General features: G+C 40.6%; 1 protein-coding gene across 1 annotated transcript in view; it reads left to right on the top strand.

Annotated features, from left to right (window-relative positions):
* Nucleotides 1–21,859, top strand: part of DNTT (DNA nucleotidylexotransferase) — a 157,718-nt gene that overhangs the window by 123,159 nt on the left and 12,700 nt on the right. Inside the window, exon 10 of the mRNA XM_089508345.1 lies at nucleotides 2,989–3,072. Coding sequence (XP_089364471.1) covers nucleotides 2,989–3,072 — 84 coding nt within the window. The remainder of the gene's footprint in view (nucleotides 1–2,988; nucleotides 3,073–21,859) is intronic.

Raw genomic sequence — 21,859 nt, 5'->3', positions numbered from 1 at the left:
TTTTGTTTAATTTTTGGCTGTGTTTTCATTTTGTGGCTGTGGCTGTGGGTCTTGGGATGTAAATGAGGCCACACCATCCATATGTTGCAGCTCCATCCATTAACTCAGAAACCTTTGGCATTCAGATGTTGATGAACTACTTCTCCTTTTGTGCATCACCATTGACCAGGCTGGTTAATGCTGATGGGCATTAGAAGCCAATCGTATCTGGAAGGAAGCAGATTTCCCAGTTCTGCATTGCACCATAATGTAGTTGACTGTGTTGGATGCAACGCATTGATAAAGAATTGTTATCAAATTCTGTTGTTCAAATTCTGTATGAGGGAAACCCAAATGGTAAAATAAATATTTTGTGCCTTTGTAGTCTTGAAGAATTTTAAATATAATATTATTTAAGCAAAGCACAATCCCATATGCTGAAACTGTGGAAAACCTTGCTTGAAAATTTGCAAACCCCATTAGAAGCATACTTCTTTGAAATGACAATTGAGTTTTGTTATAAAGGTTCTAAGAGAAAAGAAGTTTGGAAAGCCAGTTTTCTTGCTCTTTTAAAAATGTTTTTCTAATATCTCTGGCCCTGTAATAAAAGCATCAGAATCATAAATGCAATATAAACCAATTCAATAGTTTTAAATTAGTACTCTTAATTAATAAATTAATAGTCCCAATTATTTTTTGAAAGTAAATTTCATTTTCTTTTATGTTGTTCATTTTATTGTTTTACGGTATTATGATTGGTGCATGTTCTGCACCTCCCTGAGATGTTATTCAATGAATGTTGGTATAAAAATATTTTAACTAAGTATACATTGATTCTCTTGCTCATCCAAGTCAAGATGCATAGTACTCCAAGCCAGGTATGTTATGTTTTCTATAGAAAAGACAGAAACCTGGACTAACATCTCCAATTCTCTGTCAATAAAAATATAGAAACTTCCAGTTAATATGTTTCCCTTTCATGACATTCCAAACCTGTTGTCTGAAGTAGCTGACCCATTCTGCCTAATGGGAGATCAGGCCCTGCCAAAAGTGGTATTATATAGAATTTGTGTTTGTGATCTGTCCCTTAAACATATCTCTTCAGGCAGAGTATGTTCTGCCAATTAAGGCCACAATCTTATACCATTACCTGGGAGTAAGATTCATTGAGCTTCATGAGATTTACAGACCAAAGTGTTATTTAAAGAATTATCTTGCAAGTCTGATGCTCCCCATATCTGTGGGGGATTTGTTCCTGGACTTAACTGTTTATAAATGAAACAACAGATAATGGCAAACTGTCATACAATACCATAAAATTGCACTAGAGGACCTAGAGCATGGCTATAGAAGAGCCTCTCTCGTCATCTAGAGGTCCCCCAGTGTGACTTTATGGTCAGCTAAAGGTGCCAGGGAGGGAGACATTCCACACCACTAAAGTTAAAAGCAAATGCCTTTACTGATACTGCAGATACAGAGGGTTTCGTGTATAATGTGTTCCTTCCATAGTGGCTAACAAATGCCTTTGAATCAGTGGTAGGAAATATTAGGCCCACCAGATGTTATTAACCTGCAATTGCCTGTAGTTTCAGTTAGCATAGCGATGCAAGCCATATCTCGTGGCTTCAATGTGAGTAGGGGAGAGGTGAAACTGATGTGGAACTTTTAAGAAGCTACCCAAGGCTTTGTCTACATGGGTGTTTTATGCTGAGTTCTGCCCAGGCTCACAGCATCCTAGTAACACGATGCATGGCCAAAACCCTGAATTGGATCTGGACTGTCTTTGTGACACCCACACCCAATTTAGGGCTTCGTCCCCCAAATATGCATTTTAAAAACTCACCCTTTGCAGTGGGTTTTCAGGGGTGATGATGGGTGGGCACCTTTTCACACGCAGTTCCCATTCGATGGCTGGTGTCACTATTGTGGGCGTGAATCACTGTGAAGTCAGAATGAAAAGCCCATCATTGAGATGAACAGGGACCACGTGGGAAGGCAGCTGCCTATTGTTGCTGGGGGGATAGAGCAAGGTAAGGGGAACTTTTATAGGGGGAGAGGAAATTGGGGCCAGAATATTCCTGGGCAGCCCAGAGTATTCTGTCAAATACAGATTAGCTCCAAAATGCTGAACTCCACCCTCAAGAAAAGCAGCTGTTTAAGGTACTGAACTTTATCCCCAGAGCACCTTTACATTTTGGTCTAAAATCTAGAGTGCACACCACTGTCAAGGGAACCACTAGCTGTTATGGACCTCTTGTGAAGAATGCTGGGAATTACAGTTCAACGGCATCTAGAGAGCTGCACCATTCCCACTGCTGCTTTAAGCAGTTACTCCCCAGCACTTGGCAAACTTCTGCACTCCCTGAGAAAGTGCAAACACCTAAGCTTTTTTTGACTCAGACAAATTGTGTGAGTCACAAGCAAAAGGAGTCCAGTATGTGTTTAAATTAAACCATCTCTTCTTATAAAACTATAACAATCAGCAAGGCAGTTAGTATCAGACAAAGCTAATGTGATGTAGTATTGCATGTCAAAAAACAGTCCCTCTGGGTGAGCATCCATTATGGAAATCGCATGAACTGCAGGCTACATTCATTATAGAAAAGGGGGTAATGTATGATCGCAATTTCATATTTCTTAATGTTATCTGTACAGTAATAGGGACCTGACAGACTTCCTTGTAAATGGCAACTCTGCCTTAATGCCAGCTTTAAGGGATCATTCTTCCTCCACTATTTTAAAGCAGCTGAAATTGGTGCAGACCTGTTGCATGCATTCATTTCAAGTTCAAGAAGTCTATTTCACCACCAGCCTTTGGTAAATCTAATGCTGTGAATATTACACACACACACACACACACACACACACACACACACACAGAGAGAGAGAGAGAGAGAGAGAGCACTGAAAACAGAATTACTTTTTTTAAAGAAGGTAATTTTACTGAGTGAATTCAGATATCCACTTTGCTTTTTTGATACTAACATGGAATTTTTTATGTGTGTGCAGCAATTTGAACGTGATCTACGGAGATATGCCACCCATGAAAAGAAAATGAGGCTGGATAATCATGCTTTATATGATAAAACGAAGGTATTGTCTTTAGCTATTGTTGTCAAACTTCTCTTCTGTTGAGTGCTATCTGTTTTGGCTTCTGTTTGTCAGTCATATGAAACAATAACATCCATTCCTTTCAGAAGGACACAGTTCTCAAAGCCTCTCACAATACTAAATAAACCTCTTATTTCTAAGTTAATTGAAGGGCAGTTAGCAATTACCTTGAAATATTTCACAAGTGCAGCAGTATACAAAAAGTATACATCAGAAATTATAATTTTCAATTACATTTTGCAAATACAGTTTCCAAAGAAATACCTGTGTTACTCTCTTGCAGCATAAAAAAGAGAAGGGAAGCAAAGGGGAAAGGAATGTAGCAGCACTTTTAAGACTAAATGAGGCCGCCTGCCTTGGTGGGACAGCCCGGTTGCAGCTGGGGGAGGCCCCACGGTGGGCACGAGCCTCTCCCGGCTTGAGCAGCCCCAGAAGCCTCAGCACGGGGCCGCTTGAGCCGTGATTGGCTCTTTTGAGGGGCGGGAGGCTGGACTTCCGCTCGTACTGCTGGGACTACAGGTCCCAGCGGGCCCCGCGGGCGGAAGTGCCCGCTGATTGGGCGGCATCATCAGCTGGCGCTGCCCGGGATTGGTGGGGAGGCCGGGAGGCAGGCCCTGCTACTCTTTCCCGGCCTCCCATTGGACAGAGGGCCTACAAAAGGCCCACGAGGCGCCTGAGCCGGCATCATTTCAGCTCTGCTCACCCACCCACCCTCCCTCTATGGGTCTGGGTTGTTGTCACAACTTTGTGTGGCGGTTGCATAGGTCTTGGATCTGGTGCGCATGGATTCCAGGGCTGCGTAGCGCTGGATCGGGAGTCCATTCGGACACGGGGGTGCTGCGAGCGATGCGGTGTTGCCATTGCGGGGGCATCACCAGCACAGCGTCCCCCATTGACAAGGGATAGTTATGCGATGATACACATTTGCGGATATGCGATCAATCGCTTGAGTAATCTATGGAGTGCGAGCGATAACCAATTATCCCTTGCCATCCCGAAGCTTGGCCATGACCAAGCACTTTGGTTCATCCACTCAGTACTGGGCTGATTGATGACAGATCCAGACCTCATGTATTGGAGCCAACCCTACATTTCATGTTTTGCTCTGCCTTTTGTTATGTTAATAAAGTTGTGGCCTTTACCTCCAAAACGCTGTTTTTCATTGTGTCCGCGGCGGCGTCCCTCTTAGGCAACTAGTTTTTATTTTTGCATGAACTTTTATGGATATAAACCCACTTCTGTGGATGCCTGCAGAGCCTTGGTGGTGCAGTGGTTAAATGCCTGTACTGCAGCCAGTCATTCACAAACCATAAGGTTGCGAGTTCAATGCCAGCAAAAGGGCTCAAGCTCGACTCAGGCTTGCATCCTTCTGAGGTCACTAAAATGAGTAGCCAGATTGTTGGGGGCAATTAGTTTACACTTTGTAAATTGCTTAGGAAGTGCTTAAGTGCACTGATAAATGGTATAGAAATGTACTTGCTATTGTTATATTACACAATGATCATAAATGCTCTGCTAGAAAGCATATATATACACACAGTTGTGGGTGTGGGATGGAATATAATAGGATCCAGAAAGTTACAATTCAAGACTATTGCCCTAAATTTTCAAAGGGCTGTGTACAGAGATTCAGGTCTTTCACGTTTTTAGAGTGGCCAGTTAGTGTTAGTCTGTGAAAGCAATAAATTTGCTTGGGTGAGAAGATTCCTTTTATTACAGTAGCAAGGACTCCAGTATTAATATATGTAGTGTACCATGAAGCCATTGTCTTTGTTCATACCTCTGTTAATGGACAGGAATTTGTAAATAAAATCCAGCTGTTTCTCTTTCTAGTCTTCCTTTGTAATTTCCTTGTTCAAGAAGTTCAGTCTTTAAATCCTGTACTGTATGTCCTGGAAGGTTGAAATGTTCTGCAACTGGTTTTGGGTATTGCAATTTCTAATGTCAGATTTATGTCCATTTATACTCTTGTGTAGTTTTCTGTGTAGAAAAGACTAATGGGGATTTATTCTCCACAAAATTTGCACATGGTTGATTTGCCTAGAAAACAGCATTTTCTGCCCAGAAAACTGCTTTTCTGTACAAAAATTAGTATTTCTTTTCCTTGAAATATTATTTTTCTCTGCAGAAAATGCTGTTTTCTGAGCAGGCAATGCTGTTTTATGTGCAAAACAAATACCTGCAAATTTTGTGCAGAATACAATCCAAATTGCAAATAGACATTGAAAACTTCATGATTTTCAAGTTTCTTGCGGTGGGAACAAAATTGCTGAAATTGCTCATTGTTACCTCTGAGAAGAAACCTAGTGAAGAATTATATCCCTAGTCCTTGTGAACTACACATCAAAAAGATCTTAAGGGTCACAGTAGCATGTTGGTATTGTAGAACAGAATAGTTCCCTGTATAGTTCCCTGTTGTTCCTGTCTCTAGCCACTTTTCCTTTACTCCTATGATAGAATAATCTAATCCCTATGGATTACTGGTGAATTACAATAAGAGAGATTAACAGGTTTTCAAATTATACAAGAAGCACCACATTTGTTCTTGTGGTTTCTGAGTACACTATTGCTTGTGTGACCAGTAGTGCAACCATTGGACAGGTTGTACACCAAAGCTGCTCCACTTGATACTGCTTTGCATCTTTCCTTCTTTGTGCTTAGACCAGAACTAGGTGTCTGTGAGCACAACATCATTTTCCCTAGTGTGGGAGTTGGTAAACTTCAGCTATCCAAAATGAAACTTAAAAGTGTCTAGAAGTCAACTTTTAGTTTTGTAAACCCTCTTATGGGGAATTCAAGGGGCAGGGATTCTCTGAGCCTTGTTTAAAAAGAAAATCACTGCTTTTGAAGGCATCCAAGAATGGCAGTTCTAATTTTTCAGCTACGTTTTTTTAGAGGATAGGGGCAGGAGTCCACAAGAGGTGATCTGCAGGCCACATGTGAACAATTGGCTGCACAGTGCCCACCCCTGCTGTAGTGAAGCAGAACTGTTAGTTGCTGTCTCAAGTATGTGTGTTTTAAGTGATCACTAGTTTGACAAGATGTATAATGGGAAAGAAATTAAGGTAGGGAGTGTTGCAGTAGAGAACATGATCTTATGTCAAGATTATGGGAAAGAGATGATTGTTATGGTTTGGTACCTGAGGGGGAAGCAGCAATAATTTCCCTAAAGCAAAACGGAAACCCAGCTTTCCCCTCCCATACACAATTAACAGTATGGGAGGAAGTCCGCATTTCACTCTGTAATCCGTTAGGGGGCTTCATTTGAAAGTACTTGCTAATTTTTAATGAATATTTTCTCAGTTATGAAAACAACCCCATCCCCTTTAATAACCTTCAAACAATTCCTCTGAAAGCATTGGTCTATTCAGGAAGCATCACCTTCATTTTGAATTGACCCTGCATTGTTTTTTAAATGTCAGCACACAGTTGAAATTGATTGGCCCCATAGTTTCTCAGTCAGCTAGCAGCTCTGATATAATTAAACCAGGAACTATAAGTCTTACTCTTTACTTTGGTCCTGCGTGATTGTGTGATGTCAGCACAGAGGCAAATGTAATTGGCACAATCATATCATAGTGTGATCACATTCACTGTATGATTCTTGATTTATGGTTATAAGCTATGTGAGTAATGCAAGAGATCAGGAGGTGATCAGGTATGAGAGAGAGAAAGAGAGAAAGAGCAAGTATAATTGAGGTGAGGTGGGTGAGGTTCCAGAAGCAAGCAGCAAGAGCTAAAGAAAACACTGGAAATTGTAGTTTCCCAAAATACATCAGGAAATAATCCCTAAATGGCATGGTCCTGTTTACAAGCTTTTAAAGGAAACTAGCTTTTAAAGGCAGTTTCAAGGTACAAGAGAGTAGAAAAATTCCCCATGGCTCATATTTCTAGTTTCTTTAATTTCCCAAAGGAATATACTAAACAAGCTTCAGTTGACCTTGAAAACAGAAGATTAGATGAAGCTAATATAATTATTGAAGGCTCATCCAAAGAAAGGGGGGCATATTCTCATGGTAATATGTCAAAACCTGGAGGATGAGCTAAAGGCCTATGATGCTATTCTTTTACCCCAGGCTGTGTTTATTCATTAAAAAAAACTCCTCTGAATTTTCCTTGGTAAGCACTCTAAATAATTTACGGTAAAATTTTGCACACAACAGAGCACTTCTAAAATCAAAGAATAGCATTAATAATTGACCTGACATAATTTTCTAATTTCAACTAGTTATTTAAAGATTGGTAACAAGAAAACCAAGCTAACTTCTCTGGGAAGAAGTCCCACAAGCAGGATGTTGTTAAAAAGAAGGCTCTATCTTCTTCAGGTGGTGGGACATGGGTCAGTGACCCAGGTCCGGTACAGACAGGTACAAAGTGCCAGCCTGTGGGTGGAGTCATGGCAGGGCATCCGCATGCTTGATGCCATGACTCCACCCCCTCACGCCATGATGCTGTGCACCATTCTAGATGGTACGTGGCATTATGGTATGACCCTGGCGCTGCATCTAGATGATGCAGTGCCAAAAGGCCATCACAAAGCCATGCTGCCACAGTTGTGGCACCTTTTAGAGGGCGCAAAAAGGAGCTGCATTTTGCAGCTCCTTTTTCTGCCCTCTGGAGGCTGGATCAGGGTCGTGGTGTGCGGTGGCCATGGCCCCGATCCTGCCAGTAAAGGGGTGGCTGCATGCCGCCCCTTAAGGGCTGTTTGTATAGCCCCTCAGTTGCAGACTGTAAGCTATTGGCAGGTTCATATACAAGGATGAGGTCTCTCAGATATTCTGCTCCCAAGCATTTTAGGGCTTTACATGTGAGAACTAGTAGCAAACTAATTAAAGCTTAGAAACACATTTCTTTGAAAGCACCCACCTACTTAGGAAGCATTACCCTTTTTCTGTAATGACTTTGTGAATAATGTCAGCACAGCATCCACATATTAGTTACACCTTCCAACAAGAATGCTCTTTCCTTCCCTTGTTTATTATTATTTTTATTATTATTAAATTTCATTTATAAAGTGTTGTAGGTTTATACAGTACTGTACTTTGTTGTCTGCCTTTGTGAAGTTGTAGTCCCAGAAAGTAACTTTTCTGAGCTCTGAGTTGAGACCAGAATATAGAAACATTCCTCACTCATGTCTTCCTAAACACAGCATCCACATATTTTTACTCCACATAAGGTTTTGAGGAACATCTCTTTATTCATGATATCCACAACAGCCTATAAACCACCTCATTGTAGTATGAAGTGACCCAGAAACAAAACGATTTGAATAATTGATATAGCTCTTTTCTTATAAGCAAGCAGCAGAAGGACTCATATATATCATGTGATAAATGCATTAAATTCTGGTAATATCCTGCAATGAATATTGTTTTTTTAAAGCACCTCTCTTATAAGCTTGGGGCTGTTTTTAAAAGTTACTGAAGAATAACAAAAACATATTAGTTGTTAGTTCTACATCCTGTGAAAACTAAAGATGTCAAAGAGTAGATTAAGTGATTTGTATTGCTGAATGGGTAATAAAGAGAGCAGCTAGAGAGTTGATGAATACTAGATCTGGCACCGACACTTGCAGTCCTTGAGCCCACCTCGGGTGCCTGCCCCCTTTCAAAAACTCTGGTTTTGCCTCAGCATTCAGTGCAGCCCTATGCTTCTGGTGTAGCTATCATATGAATTTTCTCCAGTGGGCATGCCATAATGTCATTCTGAGCCACTGTGAGATATTTAAAAGCTGATTAAATCAAGTTACCTGGTGCTGTTTAGGTGCTGCTGGCTGCCACCCGGTAATTCTATTTGATGCCCATCAGCAGAAGAGATTGTTGTTGTTGTTGTTGTTGTTGTTGTTGTTGTTGTTGTTGTTATATAGCACTGTAGATTTACATAGCTCTGTACATACAAACAATAAATGATAAACAAAAAGGAAACTTGATCAGGGGCCCTCAGATTGGAAGTTGGCCCCTTATTTAACCCACAGCTTGGAAAAATTACTTTTCCCATAATCCTCCCAGCCAGCAAGCCATTGTCCAAAAAGAAAGAAAAAGAAAGAAAGAAAGAAAGAAAGAAAGAAAAAAGGTAATTTTCAAGCTCTATGCTTTCATATACTACCTCTTTTTTCTCTTTAGTCTGAATAACTAGAGCACTCTCTATGTAACTACAGAGAATAATTGCATCTGAACACCTGCTGCCCTTTTAGCACAGAAAGCCTTCTGCAGTGCCACTGCATTGTTTGATGCAGAGAACAATTCACACATTAGAAATGATCTAATAATATCTTCATTTAATCCAGCATTTAGAACCATGATTAGTTGTACAAAAAGCTATTTTGTCATTACTTTGTTTACAGTGCTAAAGTTTTAAATATAACCAAGCCCATTTTGGCATTTTAGCACAGGATCACTTGTGTTACCCTTCACTTGTACTCCTTTATTTTGATTTTTGGAGACTGGTTTTGGAAAGAACTGGATATTTAGCATGGGAAATCATGACTAATATGAACTAATATCAACCATAGTTCTGTTGTATACCGGGAAGTATTTGTGACTTCAAATGGATTTGCAAATCAGAATAAGAGGAGACCTGGCTAGTGTTCAAAATGATTTATATCTGAGGCTGGGCACATTGAATCTTTTAATGTTGGGAAGTGAGGTATGAGATCACACCCAAGAGAGCAAAAGGGCTCTCTGTTGCTTGTTTCATCAGCAAGCAGAAAATATTCAGCTCCATTCTTTTGAAAAGCTGGTGAATGTTCAGCTCTTCCCTGTCGGGGAGACATCTGTATACATTGCTTCTCAAAGCAGAACTAAAAAGGGCTGGAATACCCTGTGGAAGCAATAGGGCAGAAGAGCCAGCTAATGGCTTCCTTTACCCTGATGCCATGCTTACAGATAGTGGCAAAAATGCACCAAACCTAGTTCTTCTGCTGGAGCTCTCAGGCTTCTGAAAATGATCTTCATGGTCCCAAGTGCTATGAGAGACACCAAGCTATTACTATGCATACCTTCGACATATACAACAGCATAGAGCATAACATTATATCTTGCTTTGTAAAGAGTAACATGAATTGGTTCTTATAGCAAATAATTCCTTGAAGAACTCCATATGATCAATTTCAACTGTATATTAATTTCAGACGTTAAGGCCACAATCCTATACAGCAAGAATGAGCAAAGTGCAGCTCTGAGGTTACCTGTGCTTGCCAAGGCTATTTGTGCAGTTCTCAGACTGCCCAGCTTGCTAAGCTTGACCTGCCAGGAGAGGCATTTCATCTTTTAATTAGATTGCAGGGGGTGCTTAAGCTGGTTAACATAAAACAATATATGTTTTGCAAAACCAGAAGTGAATTCTCAAAGAATCCCTGTTTTTTTTTTTTTTTTTTTTTTTTTTTGTCATTTTGGACAGGTCATGTTGTCCCCTGAGAGTCTTTGGGCAGAAAATTGACTCGTGGCCTTACTACAGTTGCTCTATGCTGTTATACAGGTTTAAGGGAGAGGGTGAGGCCTCAAACTCCTTCCCATTTGGTTATGCTTATTAGACTTGCTGGATATTATGATTCAACAATATCTGGAGGGCTGCACAGTTCCTATCACTGTTTGATTGAAGGGAGTGGGATATATTTCTGAAAAGAGACATTTAAGATTGTAATGAGAAATGTGTATTTGTGTAGCTTTGGTAATGGCAGGCAACACTGATGGGTCCAGGTGCCAACGTCATCCCCCCCCCCAAAAAAAAACCCACTGCTGTGCCATTTTTGGAGGGGTCTTTGGTGGCTATGCAAAACAACCATGGGATTTCAGGGGGCCAATGAGTCACATGTTGGCCACCATTCACTTTTTGGGTGCTATTTAAAAACAAGCCATCAAGTTACTCTTAAATGGGGAAATTAGTGGTTGCAGTGTTACATTCTTGAAATTACAGAACAGTTGAGACATGCAGGATAGCAGTCCATAATGAAGTTGGACTCTATAGATAATTGGCTCCTCTTGCAGTTAGAACAGTTAAACCATGGGGAGCAATCCAAAGTATTGCAATGACCCCATCAAGTGTTTCTTTTCAACTGCAGCTCTTCAGACAACTTCCCAGTATTTTCTCAGTATTTCTTCGTAGATTTTGGGGCTACATTTGGTTGACAAAAGGCTGAGAAGCTTCATGTTATGCATACACAGCAGATCTCCAGATGGATCTTTGGGTCCTGGCCTATGTGCCTGCAACTTATCTAGACTGTAAATGAACCACTTTGGTTGTTAAAACTCTTTCGGTAGCAACTGAGAACATTTTGTTTCATATTTGTTTTTATTACAAAGGAATTGTGGAAGTGGTTTCCCTTTGCCAAGTTAAAGAGGGGCTTTTAATGGTTCTTTGCAAAACTGGAAGCTATAGTCTAAAGTTTGGCAGATGCTCTGCAGAAAATTATGTGGTGATAACAGAGAGGCAGTCAGTCTTGAGAGAACATCTTGATGAATTAAACATGGTACAGCTGCAGTGTTTGCTTTCGATGTCGGCAGTAATGACTGGATTAGCCATAAAGTAAACATAAAGATTCCAAGTTTATAATATTGATTTCCAATGTGATCGGTGTTGTTCACATAGTCATTACTACGATTAAACATTGAGTCATTGTAAACAGAAGAGCCATTATGCATCCAACACTGGGAATTAGTTCTTCTCTGCACCTGGCCTGCTTTAGAAACCAAGTGTTAAAATTCCAGCTCTTCCTTCATAATAAAAAAAGAAAGAAAGAAAAAAGAATGACCATTCACTTTTGTGCACATAGAAGCTTTTTGCAGAGCAATCCGGTTGGCAGCTTTAATAGCTGAAGGTTCATAATCTTGGGGTCACTTTTACATGGCCAATGTGTAAATCTGCTTAAAGCTAGAATAAAGGAAACGTACCATGTGAACAACATTCTTAGAGATGTTGTGGTTCTGCTAAAAGTAAATATCTTGAAATCATGTGGTCATCACAAAAGGTGATGGTAGAAGCCCAGTCACTACCGTGAGCATAAGAACAATGCAGTTGACGTTCTAACTGTTGATCTTCTAGCAGTTGGTTAATCAACTGGCAGTGAGGTGGGCTGTGATTGTATCTGCCCTACACAATTGTTATTATTGTTGTTAGCTGTCCTTGAATATTCTTCAATTCATGGCAACCCTGTGGATGAGACATATCCATATTCCCCTGTCCGCAACCTCTCTGCTCATGGTCTTCGGGCCCAGGACTGTTTCTTTCTTGATTGAATCTAAACATCTGGAACTGGTCTTCTTCTTTTTCTACTGCCTTTCACCTTTCCTAGCATAATTGTCTTTTCTAATGATTCATTTTTCCTCACAATATGCCCAAAGTTTAGTCATCTTGGCTTCCAGCGAGCGTTCAGGCTTGATCTGTTATAAAACATTTTGATTTGTCATCCATGATATCCTCAGCATTCTTCTCCAGCATCACATTTGAAGTGAGTTGATTTTCTTCCTATTGGCTTTTATTCACTGTCCAGCGCTCACATCTGTACATGATGATGGGGACTACAATGGCTTGAACTAACCTCACTTTAGGGTTCAGAGTTATGTATTTACACTTAGGATCTTGTCCTAGTTGCCCTTCCTAATCTCAGCCTCCTGATTTTTTGACTGCCATCTCTGTTTTGATCAATATTTGAACCAAGGTATGCAAACTCTGTGACTATTTCAATTACTTGTTGTCTAGGCTGAGTTCTTGTATTTTTTGGTTTTTTTTTTTTTTAAATGTTCAGCGTTAATCTGACCTTGACATTTTCGTCCTTGGTCTTCTTGAATAATTGCTCCAGCTCTTTGTTTGTTACCGCTAATAGTATTGTGTCATCTGCGTATCTTAGGTTGTTGATGTTCTTTCCTCCTATCTTCACATCTTCTGCCTCTGAGACTAAGCGTGTTCTGCTTATGATATTTTCTGTATACAGGTTGAGTAGATAGAGTGTTAGGATGCAGCCTTTCCTGATCCCTTTGCTGATTGGGAACCATTCTGTTTCTCCTTATTCTGTTCTGATGACAGCCTCTTGTCCCGAGTACAGGTTATGATCAGGACAATCAGATGCTGTGGCACTCCCATTCATCTTGGTGAAATCTTTTCATGTTCTATGCAGTCAAAGACTTCATTGTAGTCAATAAAGCATGTGCAGAATTTCTTCTGGAATTACTCCATGCTTAGTTCACAGTTACTCCCCACTTTTATAACATGTCCCTTTGAATGTCATAGTTGTATCTTATGATGTCTTAGGATTTGCAATATGTTGAGATACTTGAATTTTTTCTGCCAAAGAGTCCTAGTGCTAAAGTCCTAGATAGTGAATGAAACCAGTGGCCCTCAATTGTTGATCTTCCAGATGTTTTAGACTTGGGCATTGACCAAGGTGGCAGGGGCTTCTGAGAATTGAAATCCAAAGGATGTGGATGACCAAAGTTTGACAACCAGTGAACTAGAGCTGTCCAGCAAAGAATTCTAAGTATCTCATCAAACTACAAATCCAGCATCCTGCAGGATGGAACAATGGCAGTTAAAGTGGTATCTGACTGCTATAGCTGCTTAGCATAGATACACTTTGGGTCCATGTACTTCCAATAACATCTCCAGACTTGTGTTTCCTGCTTGCCTTCCATTTCTTGCTTTGACTCCTGCCAAATGATTCTTTAAATCCAGCAAAACCTTGTCAGTTCATTTGAGGTTTCAAACAGGCCTTCAGTTGTTCTATGGAGCTTTAGGAGTGAGTCAGCTGTGGTTGCCAATGGCTCAAATACTCTGAAGTTTGTAATCTGAACCTTGGGACACACAACTAATTAATTGTACTGGGGCAACAGGTTCTCTATTCTGAGGTCCATGAGCAACTTTAGCATAATTAAAGCCTGCTGCAATGTATTTATGCCAAGGGCATTCTGGTATAGATTGGTTTAACCAGTCTCAAAGCCTTTTGCTATAAAGAGAACAACTTCTCTGATCTGGCTGTAAGGTAAAATAATTAAATGCAATACAGCCTCAAAGTTAAAGAAGAATGTCTCTCATGTGAATGCTATAGCTTAAAAGACTTGAACTGTCTTTCTGTTGTTTTCACACTACAAAATATCTTCGTGCTAACTTGCTTCAGTCATTTTCATAGTAATTTGTTTGTACTGGAAAAAATATCTGGAAAATGCCAAGATAATTAATCATTATGATCATGTCTACAATCCAGTACAGAATTTTGAACACTTATGTACATAGCAGTAAGTCAACCCTCCCCAACTCATATACTATAATCATACTACCATTGGTTAGGGAAGGCAGCAAACTTGGATCATTAGTCTAGTTGTTAAATTGTTTTATGGTCTCATATCTAGCATCATGGACAAAATTTGAATTTTATTTGTTTTGGCAAAAAAAGGTTGATATATGAAGACAACTGATTTTACCACTGAACTTCACTATTTAGATACAGCTGAAAATATATCCAACAAGATGTTTGGCAGAGAAGGGGGAGAAGGAAGGATGTGTTTTCCATGACAAATAGCCAGTCACTGCCATTTTTGCTTTGTGTGAAGCAGGAACAGGCAACTTCCACAAAGCTCTTGGGCTAAGTTACTTTATGTAACTTAAATCATATGAGAAGCCCCTCTATCTGAAAAAGCACTTTAGTAGGCAGTATGCCACTTCAAAGCTTTGTTACAGTTCTATAAGCAAGCACTTCAATGCATATTCATGTACTCATCAATCCCAGCAGGCTAACTGGACAAGTACATCTGTGGTGACGGAGAGACCGAGAATTCATTTGACTTTGCGGGCATTCACTCTTAGGTTTTTTCTACCAAGAAGATGCAGATCTCTGTGGCGATGCAATACCGAATCGATGTACCCACTATGTTTATTATGATCAAATCTCTCTAAGGCATTTTAACCTGGTTTGGCATTCACACTGCACATCAGCATGGCAGCGCTTCATGGCAAGGAATGATCCCAATAATCAAGATCAATTCAGTAGCACATTCACACTACTGAAGATCTGGATTGCTCTGGCCCTTAAAAAAAAAGATACAGTTAAGTACCCTGTGCAAAATGCACTGGATTAAGTGGGTTTTTCACACACTCCACAAACCATGGCAGGTGCATTCGGGGCCAGTGTGGATGTTGTGAAAATTACCTGGTTTTACACCGGGTTATTTTCATAGTGTGAATGGGACCTTTGGCCAGAGTCTTTTTCAGGTGGAGGGGCTTTTAAAATGGTTTAGTTTGAATAAAGTTTGAATAAGGACCTATAGGGAGCCCCAGATGTCCCACAAACTTCCTGATGTTCCCTGCCTTGATCTGGGGCTGAGTGCATCTCCTCCTGCACCCTCTTTCCAACCTAACTGAAACAGTCATCCTGTATCGTTCACAGGCTGTGGGAAGCAATTTTGCTAACATCCTCCCCCCCATGTGATTTAGGCTCACGAAGGGGAGCTGATGATATTGCCTCCACAACCCCCTGAAGGGCATATTCAGCAGTTTGTTTGTTTGTTTTAAATTTATGGGAGTGTGAATGTCATGGGGACACATGCAGCATTCCTGAGGCATCCAAGGAAGTGGCATTCAATATTCTACGTTGCCCAGTGTTGAATGTTGAAAACAATCGTCCTGTACCTTCTGTAGCACATACCACAGGAACCTTATGTGAAAGGCTGCAGGGATCAATTCTGCACCCTTGGCTATGAGGCTGGAAAGGAAGACCACATGCCTTTCTTTCATTAACATCAGGGGTTGGAAACCTTTTTTAAAAAAATGTGGAGGTGTGTTTTGGCCTCATGTTCTCAGTTGATGGTGCTAAAATTAGTTGTGGGCTACAATAGGTAAGACCATTTCTCTTTCTCTTTTTCTCTCTTTCACCTCCTCCCACCATCTCTTGCTTTCTCTTTCCCTGTATCCACTTACTAGGATTCTGGAAAAGGGCCCAATTGTGCTTACTGGTTGTGATTATTTGCAAGAGGATTTTGAAATTAGGCTGAGGGCGACATGAGATCAAAGTGATGGTAATCTGTGCTTTAAGGACAGAGGTTTCTGACTCTAGTTTGCATGCAGAATCTTGCAGCAACCTGATCAAACAGACAAAATTACTGTTGGTCTTTTTTGCACCATACTGGTTTGAGGATTCTGGGATTTTTTTCTCCAAACATTGGTGTCAGCATAGGTATTAAGAATGCAGAGAATATGCTGAAAGTTTCTCATATTTGATGAGCAAGGAGTGCCTTGATATTTGGAGATAACCTTCTTCCCTTCCTTTACATGGGGTATCTGCCACAGAAATTTTGGCATTTGGAGGATTTTTTGAAAAAAATAAAAAAAAACATGAAGGGGTTTTACAGGGAAAAACCAAGTTGTTTTGTGTTTTGTTGATGTGCTTTGCATAAAAATATACTTTGTATAAAAATTTATTGCTTTTGGTATTTTCTTTACACAAAAAAACATGTTTGAGAACTTTTCACCCCAAAGTCCAGAATGTGAAAAATAAAACTCATAATTTCACCCAGTGCAAAGAGAACCTTCTATATTTGTTGTTCTTGTGTGCAAGATTGAAATAAATGAAGATTTATATCCCAGCTAATGACCATTGTGTGCATACCTACTTATATATGCATTTATACTCTAGGTAGACTGAATCATGGACACATGAACTCTCCTTTGTTCTGAGCACTTAATATGAACATGCCACTCTCACTGGAAAAATGCTTCCACAATTCAATTTTAAATGGACTTTTACACCCCCCCCCCCCCGCATTGACCTCTAGCATTTTAATTACTCTTTTGCTGAGCACACTTTGGGCAGGTTTTTTTCCCTAGTGTGAGAAGGCAGTGACTACATGCAGAAGAAGTCCAATAGGACTATTTCTGCTCTGATAGTCACCAGTCCATATATGTACAAGTAGCACCAGGGCCGGCTCAAGGTATTTGGACACCCTAGGCGAAAAATATTTTGGCACACCCCCCCCCCCCCCCAAGTAGCCTCTCAAAATGTAGAAAACATGTAGGGCATGATGTAGGACGTTCAAGAAAAATGGAGGACATGACCAATTAAAAACCAAAAACATTAATAAAAAAACAATATAAATTCATGCTTTTCACACATGCTCAAAATGGAGGACATTTTGACATTCTTCCTGGATAGAAATTTGGGATGTAGCTTTGTGTGGTGGACTAGGACTCTGGAGACCAGGGTTCATTTCCCTCCCTATTGGGTGACCTCAAGCTCAAGCAAGTCACACTCTCTCAGCTTCCTCAGCAGAAACCCCTGGCAAACCTCTTCTGAACAAATCTTGCCAAGCAAACCCCAGGATAGGTTAACTTTAGGATCTCCATAAAGTGGAAAACAACTTCAAGGTACACAACAAAAAAGAATAACCGAGTACTGTACCTTTAAGTGCAGTGGAGGGTCCAGCATGGTATAGTGGCCTAGGATGATGGGAGGCCAGGGTTCAAATCCCAGCTTGGCCATGCAGACCCACTGGGTGACTTTGAGCAAATCACACTCCCTCAGCCTCTCGGGATGGTAAAGGCAACCCCCCGCGAAGAAACTTGTCAAGGAAACTCTATAGGGTCACCATAAGTTGGAAATGAGTTGAAGGCACACAACAACAACAACAACAACAACAACAACAACAACAGAAGAAGGGGAGAAAGAAGGAGGGGAAGAAGGGGAGGAGGAGGGGAAAGAAGAAGAATAGGTGGAGAAAGAAGAAGAATAGGAGAAAGAAGAGAAATCACCCAGTTGGGCACTGCTTTTAAGCATCCTGGCTCAGGGCTATGGCATTCTGGGAGCTGGAGTTTGTTGTGGGCCCAACTCCCAGAGTTCCATAGCCTAGAGCCAGGAAAGAGTGAAAGCTGTGCCAAACCAGGTGATTTCTCCAGTGTAGATACAGCCTAAGTCTGTTCAGACATGTCCTCTTTTCCCAGGACCTGTCCTCCATTCCAACTTTCTGCCCAGGAGGGAATTCCAAAAGGTCCCCCACTCTGAGCATGACTAAGGAGCAGGCATTTATATTTTATATGCTCAGTTAAATTTTATACAGCAGCCAATCTCACTACATGTGTCGTCTAGCAACATATAGCTCTGAGTTGTACTGGGACTGTTTCACACATGGGGCAGTATGTCTTTGCACAGACAGACACCAGACCTATCACATTTATATAATATAAATATAGTAAACATATGCATATGGAGAAGGAAGAGGAATAAATTGAATAGACTGGTAGAAATTTTTGTTAACATGGACTTCAGGATTTCACTCAATTTGCAAAGACATAGTTGTAGTATTAACACCTGCATAATAAATCTATTTTGTCTAGTAAACTCATTTCATAGATTAGATTTTTTTTAAAAAAAACCTTTTTCTGATAGAAATATATTCAGTTGCATTTCTCTCTAATTACAAAACTTGTCCAAAGGTAAAAATGAAACTAGGGTATATAGTTTTGGTTCATATTAGCTTCTAAATGTATTCATGCTTAGAATCATTAGAATAAATTCCATTGCATATTTTAATATCAATCCTCATGATTTTTCTCAAGGGCCGAGTTGACGGCTTGTGCTTGGAAAAACTCCTTGTTCAATCAGAGTTTGTTATAATGTCATTTCAAAGAGTGATGGTGTTCCATCTAACTTATTTGTTATTATATTTGTAGCTAGATTAGAGATAGATTAGATCTTTAAAGGATGTACTGCACTGTGGATATTTCTACAACATTATACCAGTTAAATGCAAAATTTATATTCTTTGTACAATATAATGCCTGAGGCACATCAAATTGTTTATCCCTGGGGACTGTTGTTCTATAAAAAAGAAAGTACGTGAATTTCTTGTGTATAATACAGTGCAAAATTGCTTCTTCCCCTATTCCATGCAATACAAATTTCATGTTGGTATTACATTTGCTCTAGTTGCTACGGTACCTGCATTTGCCCTCAAGATTCTTGTTCATATGGTCCTCTTCAACCAGGTTGTTGTCTTTGTGCGGAAGTCAATCCAGATCTTTCAGATGTGCCAGTTGCTCAGTGACAAATTTCTTTTCCAATAAAAGATGCAGCTGTAGCACTGTAGGTTTTACCAGGCTATTTTTAATCTGAGGTTTCTTGAAATGTATTTTCTTTTCTTTTAATTTTCTGTCTTTTTTGTGAGCACTTTTGGGCATTCATCAAACAGAAGGGTGTAGATGATCAAATATGGTAAATAAATCAAATTAGCTCCTGTTTAGACATTCTGATTGTGCCTACAGTCAACAAGGGCAAATAGATCAGTCATTAAATATGTATCATGCCATTTTTGCGTGTGTTCATAGTGACATCTGTTTTAATTTGGATTTAAATGTACAGACCATCTGTGAAAAAAAATCTGGATAAAATTATTATCTAAAAAAACCTTACAAGGTACTGAGATAGCTGCTTTTCAGTGTATTTTCCTCCTCCTCCTCCTTAAAAACAAACAAGCAGATATAGCTACTCCAAGTTAGTAGAAAGCTTAGCAGATGTTAATATGCTAAGGCTGTGTAGTGACCATAAGATTTGGCTCAGACCCAATGTCTTGATTCAGAAAATAGACTAATTCAGAGACTTCCACATTCAGTTTAATCTATGGCCCGTTACAGACGGGCTAAAAAGTACGCACCGCTCTAACCCTAGTGCGCGCTCTGCGCGCACAAAATGGTGGCGGCCGTTCCACACGGCTGCTGCCATTGATACGTGACGACCACACCGCCTCCAAACGAGGCGGCGCGGTTGTGATGTATTGGGGTCACGGCAGGGCGCCTAGGGCGCCCTTTCCGCGACCCCGGAAGGAGCTCCATTTCGGAGCTCCTTCCTGGTTTGGTCCGCTGGGTGCAGCCTTCAGACAGCTGTGCCCAGCGGACCAAAGGAGAAAGGGGCCAAACGGCCCCTTTCTCCTTCTTCCTGCTGCCGCGGGGTGTCCTTGGGGCTTGAAGCCCCAGGGACACCCCTTTTCAGGCTGCGGGGAAGGGGCCTTTTGCCGCTTCCCCGCAGCCCGAAAAGCGGCGGATTGGGGCCTCAGCGGCTGCCGCTCTGCACACTGAGGCCCCGATACAGTGGGGAAAGGGGCGGGTGCAGCCCGCCCCAAATGGGCAGTCTATAACCCGCCTATATCTGGATCCAGAAAATTCAGATTTTCATGTCTCCTACTGACTGTCATTGGAAATCAACAAATGGATGTAACCTCATTTTGTCAGACTTGCGTTGCATCTTCTGATATAGTAGCCATCTGAAAGAGAAATACGCCTATCAAATTGCAAACAAATAGATATTGGGGTGGTGGTGGTATACAAGTTAAATCTCCTTTATTTAGAATTCCAAAATTCAAAATATTTTAAAAATCAGTTTTTTTTTTCATGGATGGCTGAGATTGTGACACCTTTGCTTTCTGCTGGTTCAATGTAAAAAAACAAAACAAATTTTGTTTCCTGCACAAAATTATTTAAAATATTACTGTATATACTGATGTATAAGTCTAGAAATTTTAGTCAAATATTTGACCCCAAAATCCTGTGTTGACTTATTCATGTGCCAATCTAGCTACTCTAAGTACTGTACGTTAACCATCCCCTGGTGAAAGGCAAAAACATAATATGTCCTGGAATCATAGAATCGTAGAGTTGGAAGAGACACCAAGAGCCATCCAGTCCAACCTCCTGCCATGCAGGAAATCGCAATCAAAGCATGCCCGACAGATGGCCATCCAGCCTCTGCCTAAAGACCTCTAAGGAAGGAGACTCCACTACACTCCGAGGGAGTTTGTTCCACTGTCAAACAGCCCTTACTGTCAGGAAGTTCCTCCTAATGTTGAGTTGGAATCTCTTTTGCTGTAGCTTGCATCCATTGTTCCAGGTCCTGTTCTCTGGAGCAGCAGAAAACAAGCTTGCTCCCTGCTGAATATGACATCCCTTCAAATATTTAAACAGGGCTATCATATCACTCCTTAACCTTCTCTTCTCCAGGCTAAACATCCCCAGCTCCCAGAGGCTTTCCTCATAGGGCATGGTTTTCCAGATCCTTCACCATTTTAGTCACTCTACTTTGGACACCCATTCTTTATTTTGAGCACAAATAGGTATGCCTGCTAGAATTTTGTAAGTTCTTTGGCATTGTTTTCTTTTGCATCATCCTTTGTTACATGTCCCTAGATTTCATCCTCAACTTATCTACGGATCCTATCAAAATTCATAATTCTGACCCCAAAACTTGCCCTCGACTTATACATGAGGTCGACTTATAGTCGAGACTATGTGCATAAGGTGTATATGAAATATAAATAAATTGTGTGTTTAGACTTGGATGCCATCTCCAAGATATCTCATTCTGTAAGTATATGCAAATACAGGTATTCCGAAATCCAAAACAATCTGGAATACAAAACACTTCTGGTCCCAAGCAGTTCGGATAAGGGGCACTACACCTGTACATTTGCTGAAAATTCTACTTTTAAGTAGATCAGGCTGCCAAGTTTCAGATGACTGGGTGCAGGGAGGTGTGTGCAAGATCAATCTTTCTAGCTTGGGGATATCCAGAAAAGGCAATTATTTTTGGTAGACAATTGTGAACAAATGGGATGTACAACATACAGGTGGTCCAGAGTACAAAACATGGAAAACTAGTATAGACACTGCAGTTTTTCTGGGAGCGGAGTTTTCAAGTGAAGGATCTAAGTACCCTAAAGATACCAGATCCCCTCTGATCTTGGAAGCTAAGCAGGGTCAGCCCTGGTTAGCATTTGGATAAGAGACCACATGCTGTTAGCTA

Source organism: Sceloporus occidentalis, unplaced genomic scaffold (assembly GCF_023333645.1).
Source record: "Sceloporus occidentalis isolate IW3139 unplaced genomic scaffold, rSceOcc1.0.p SCAF_2, whole genome shotgun sequence".
Lineage (NCBI taxonomy): Eukaryota > Metazoa > Chordata > Lepidosauria > Squamata > Phrynosomatidae > Sceloporus > Sceloporus occidentalis.
The sequence above is the reverse complement of the archived record's forward strand: the minus strand, read 5'-3'. Positions and strand labels throughout refer to the sequence as shown.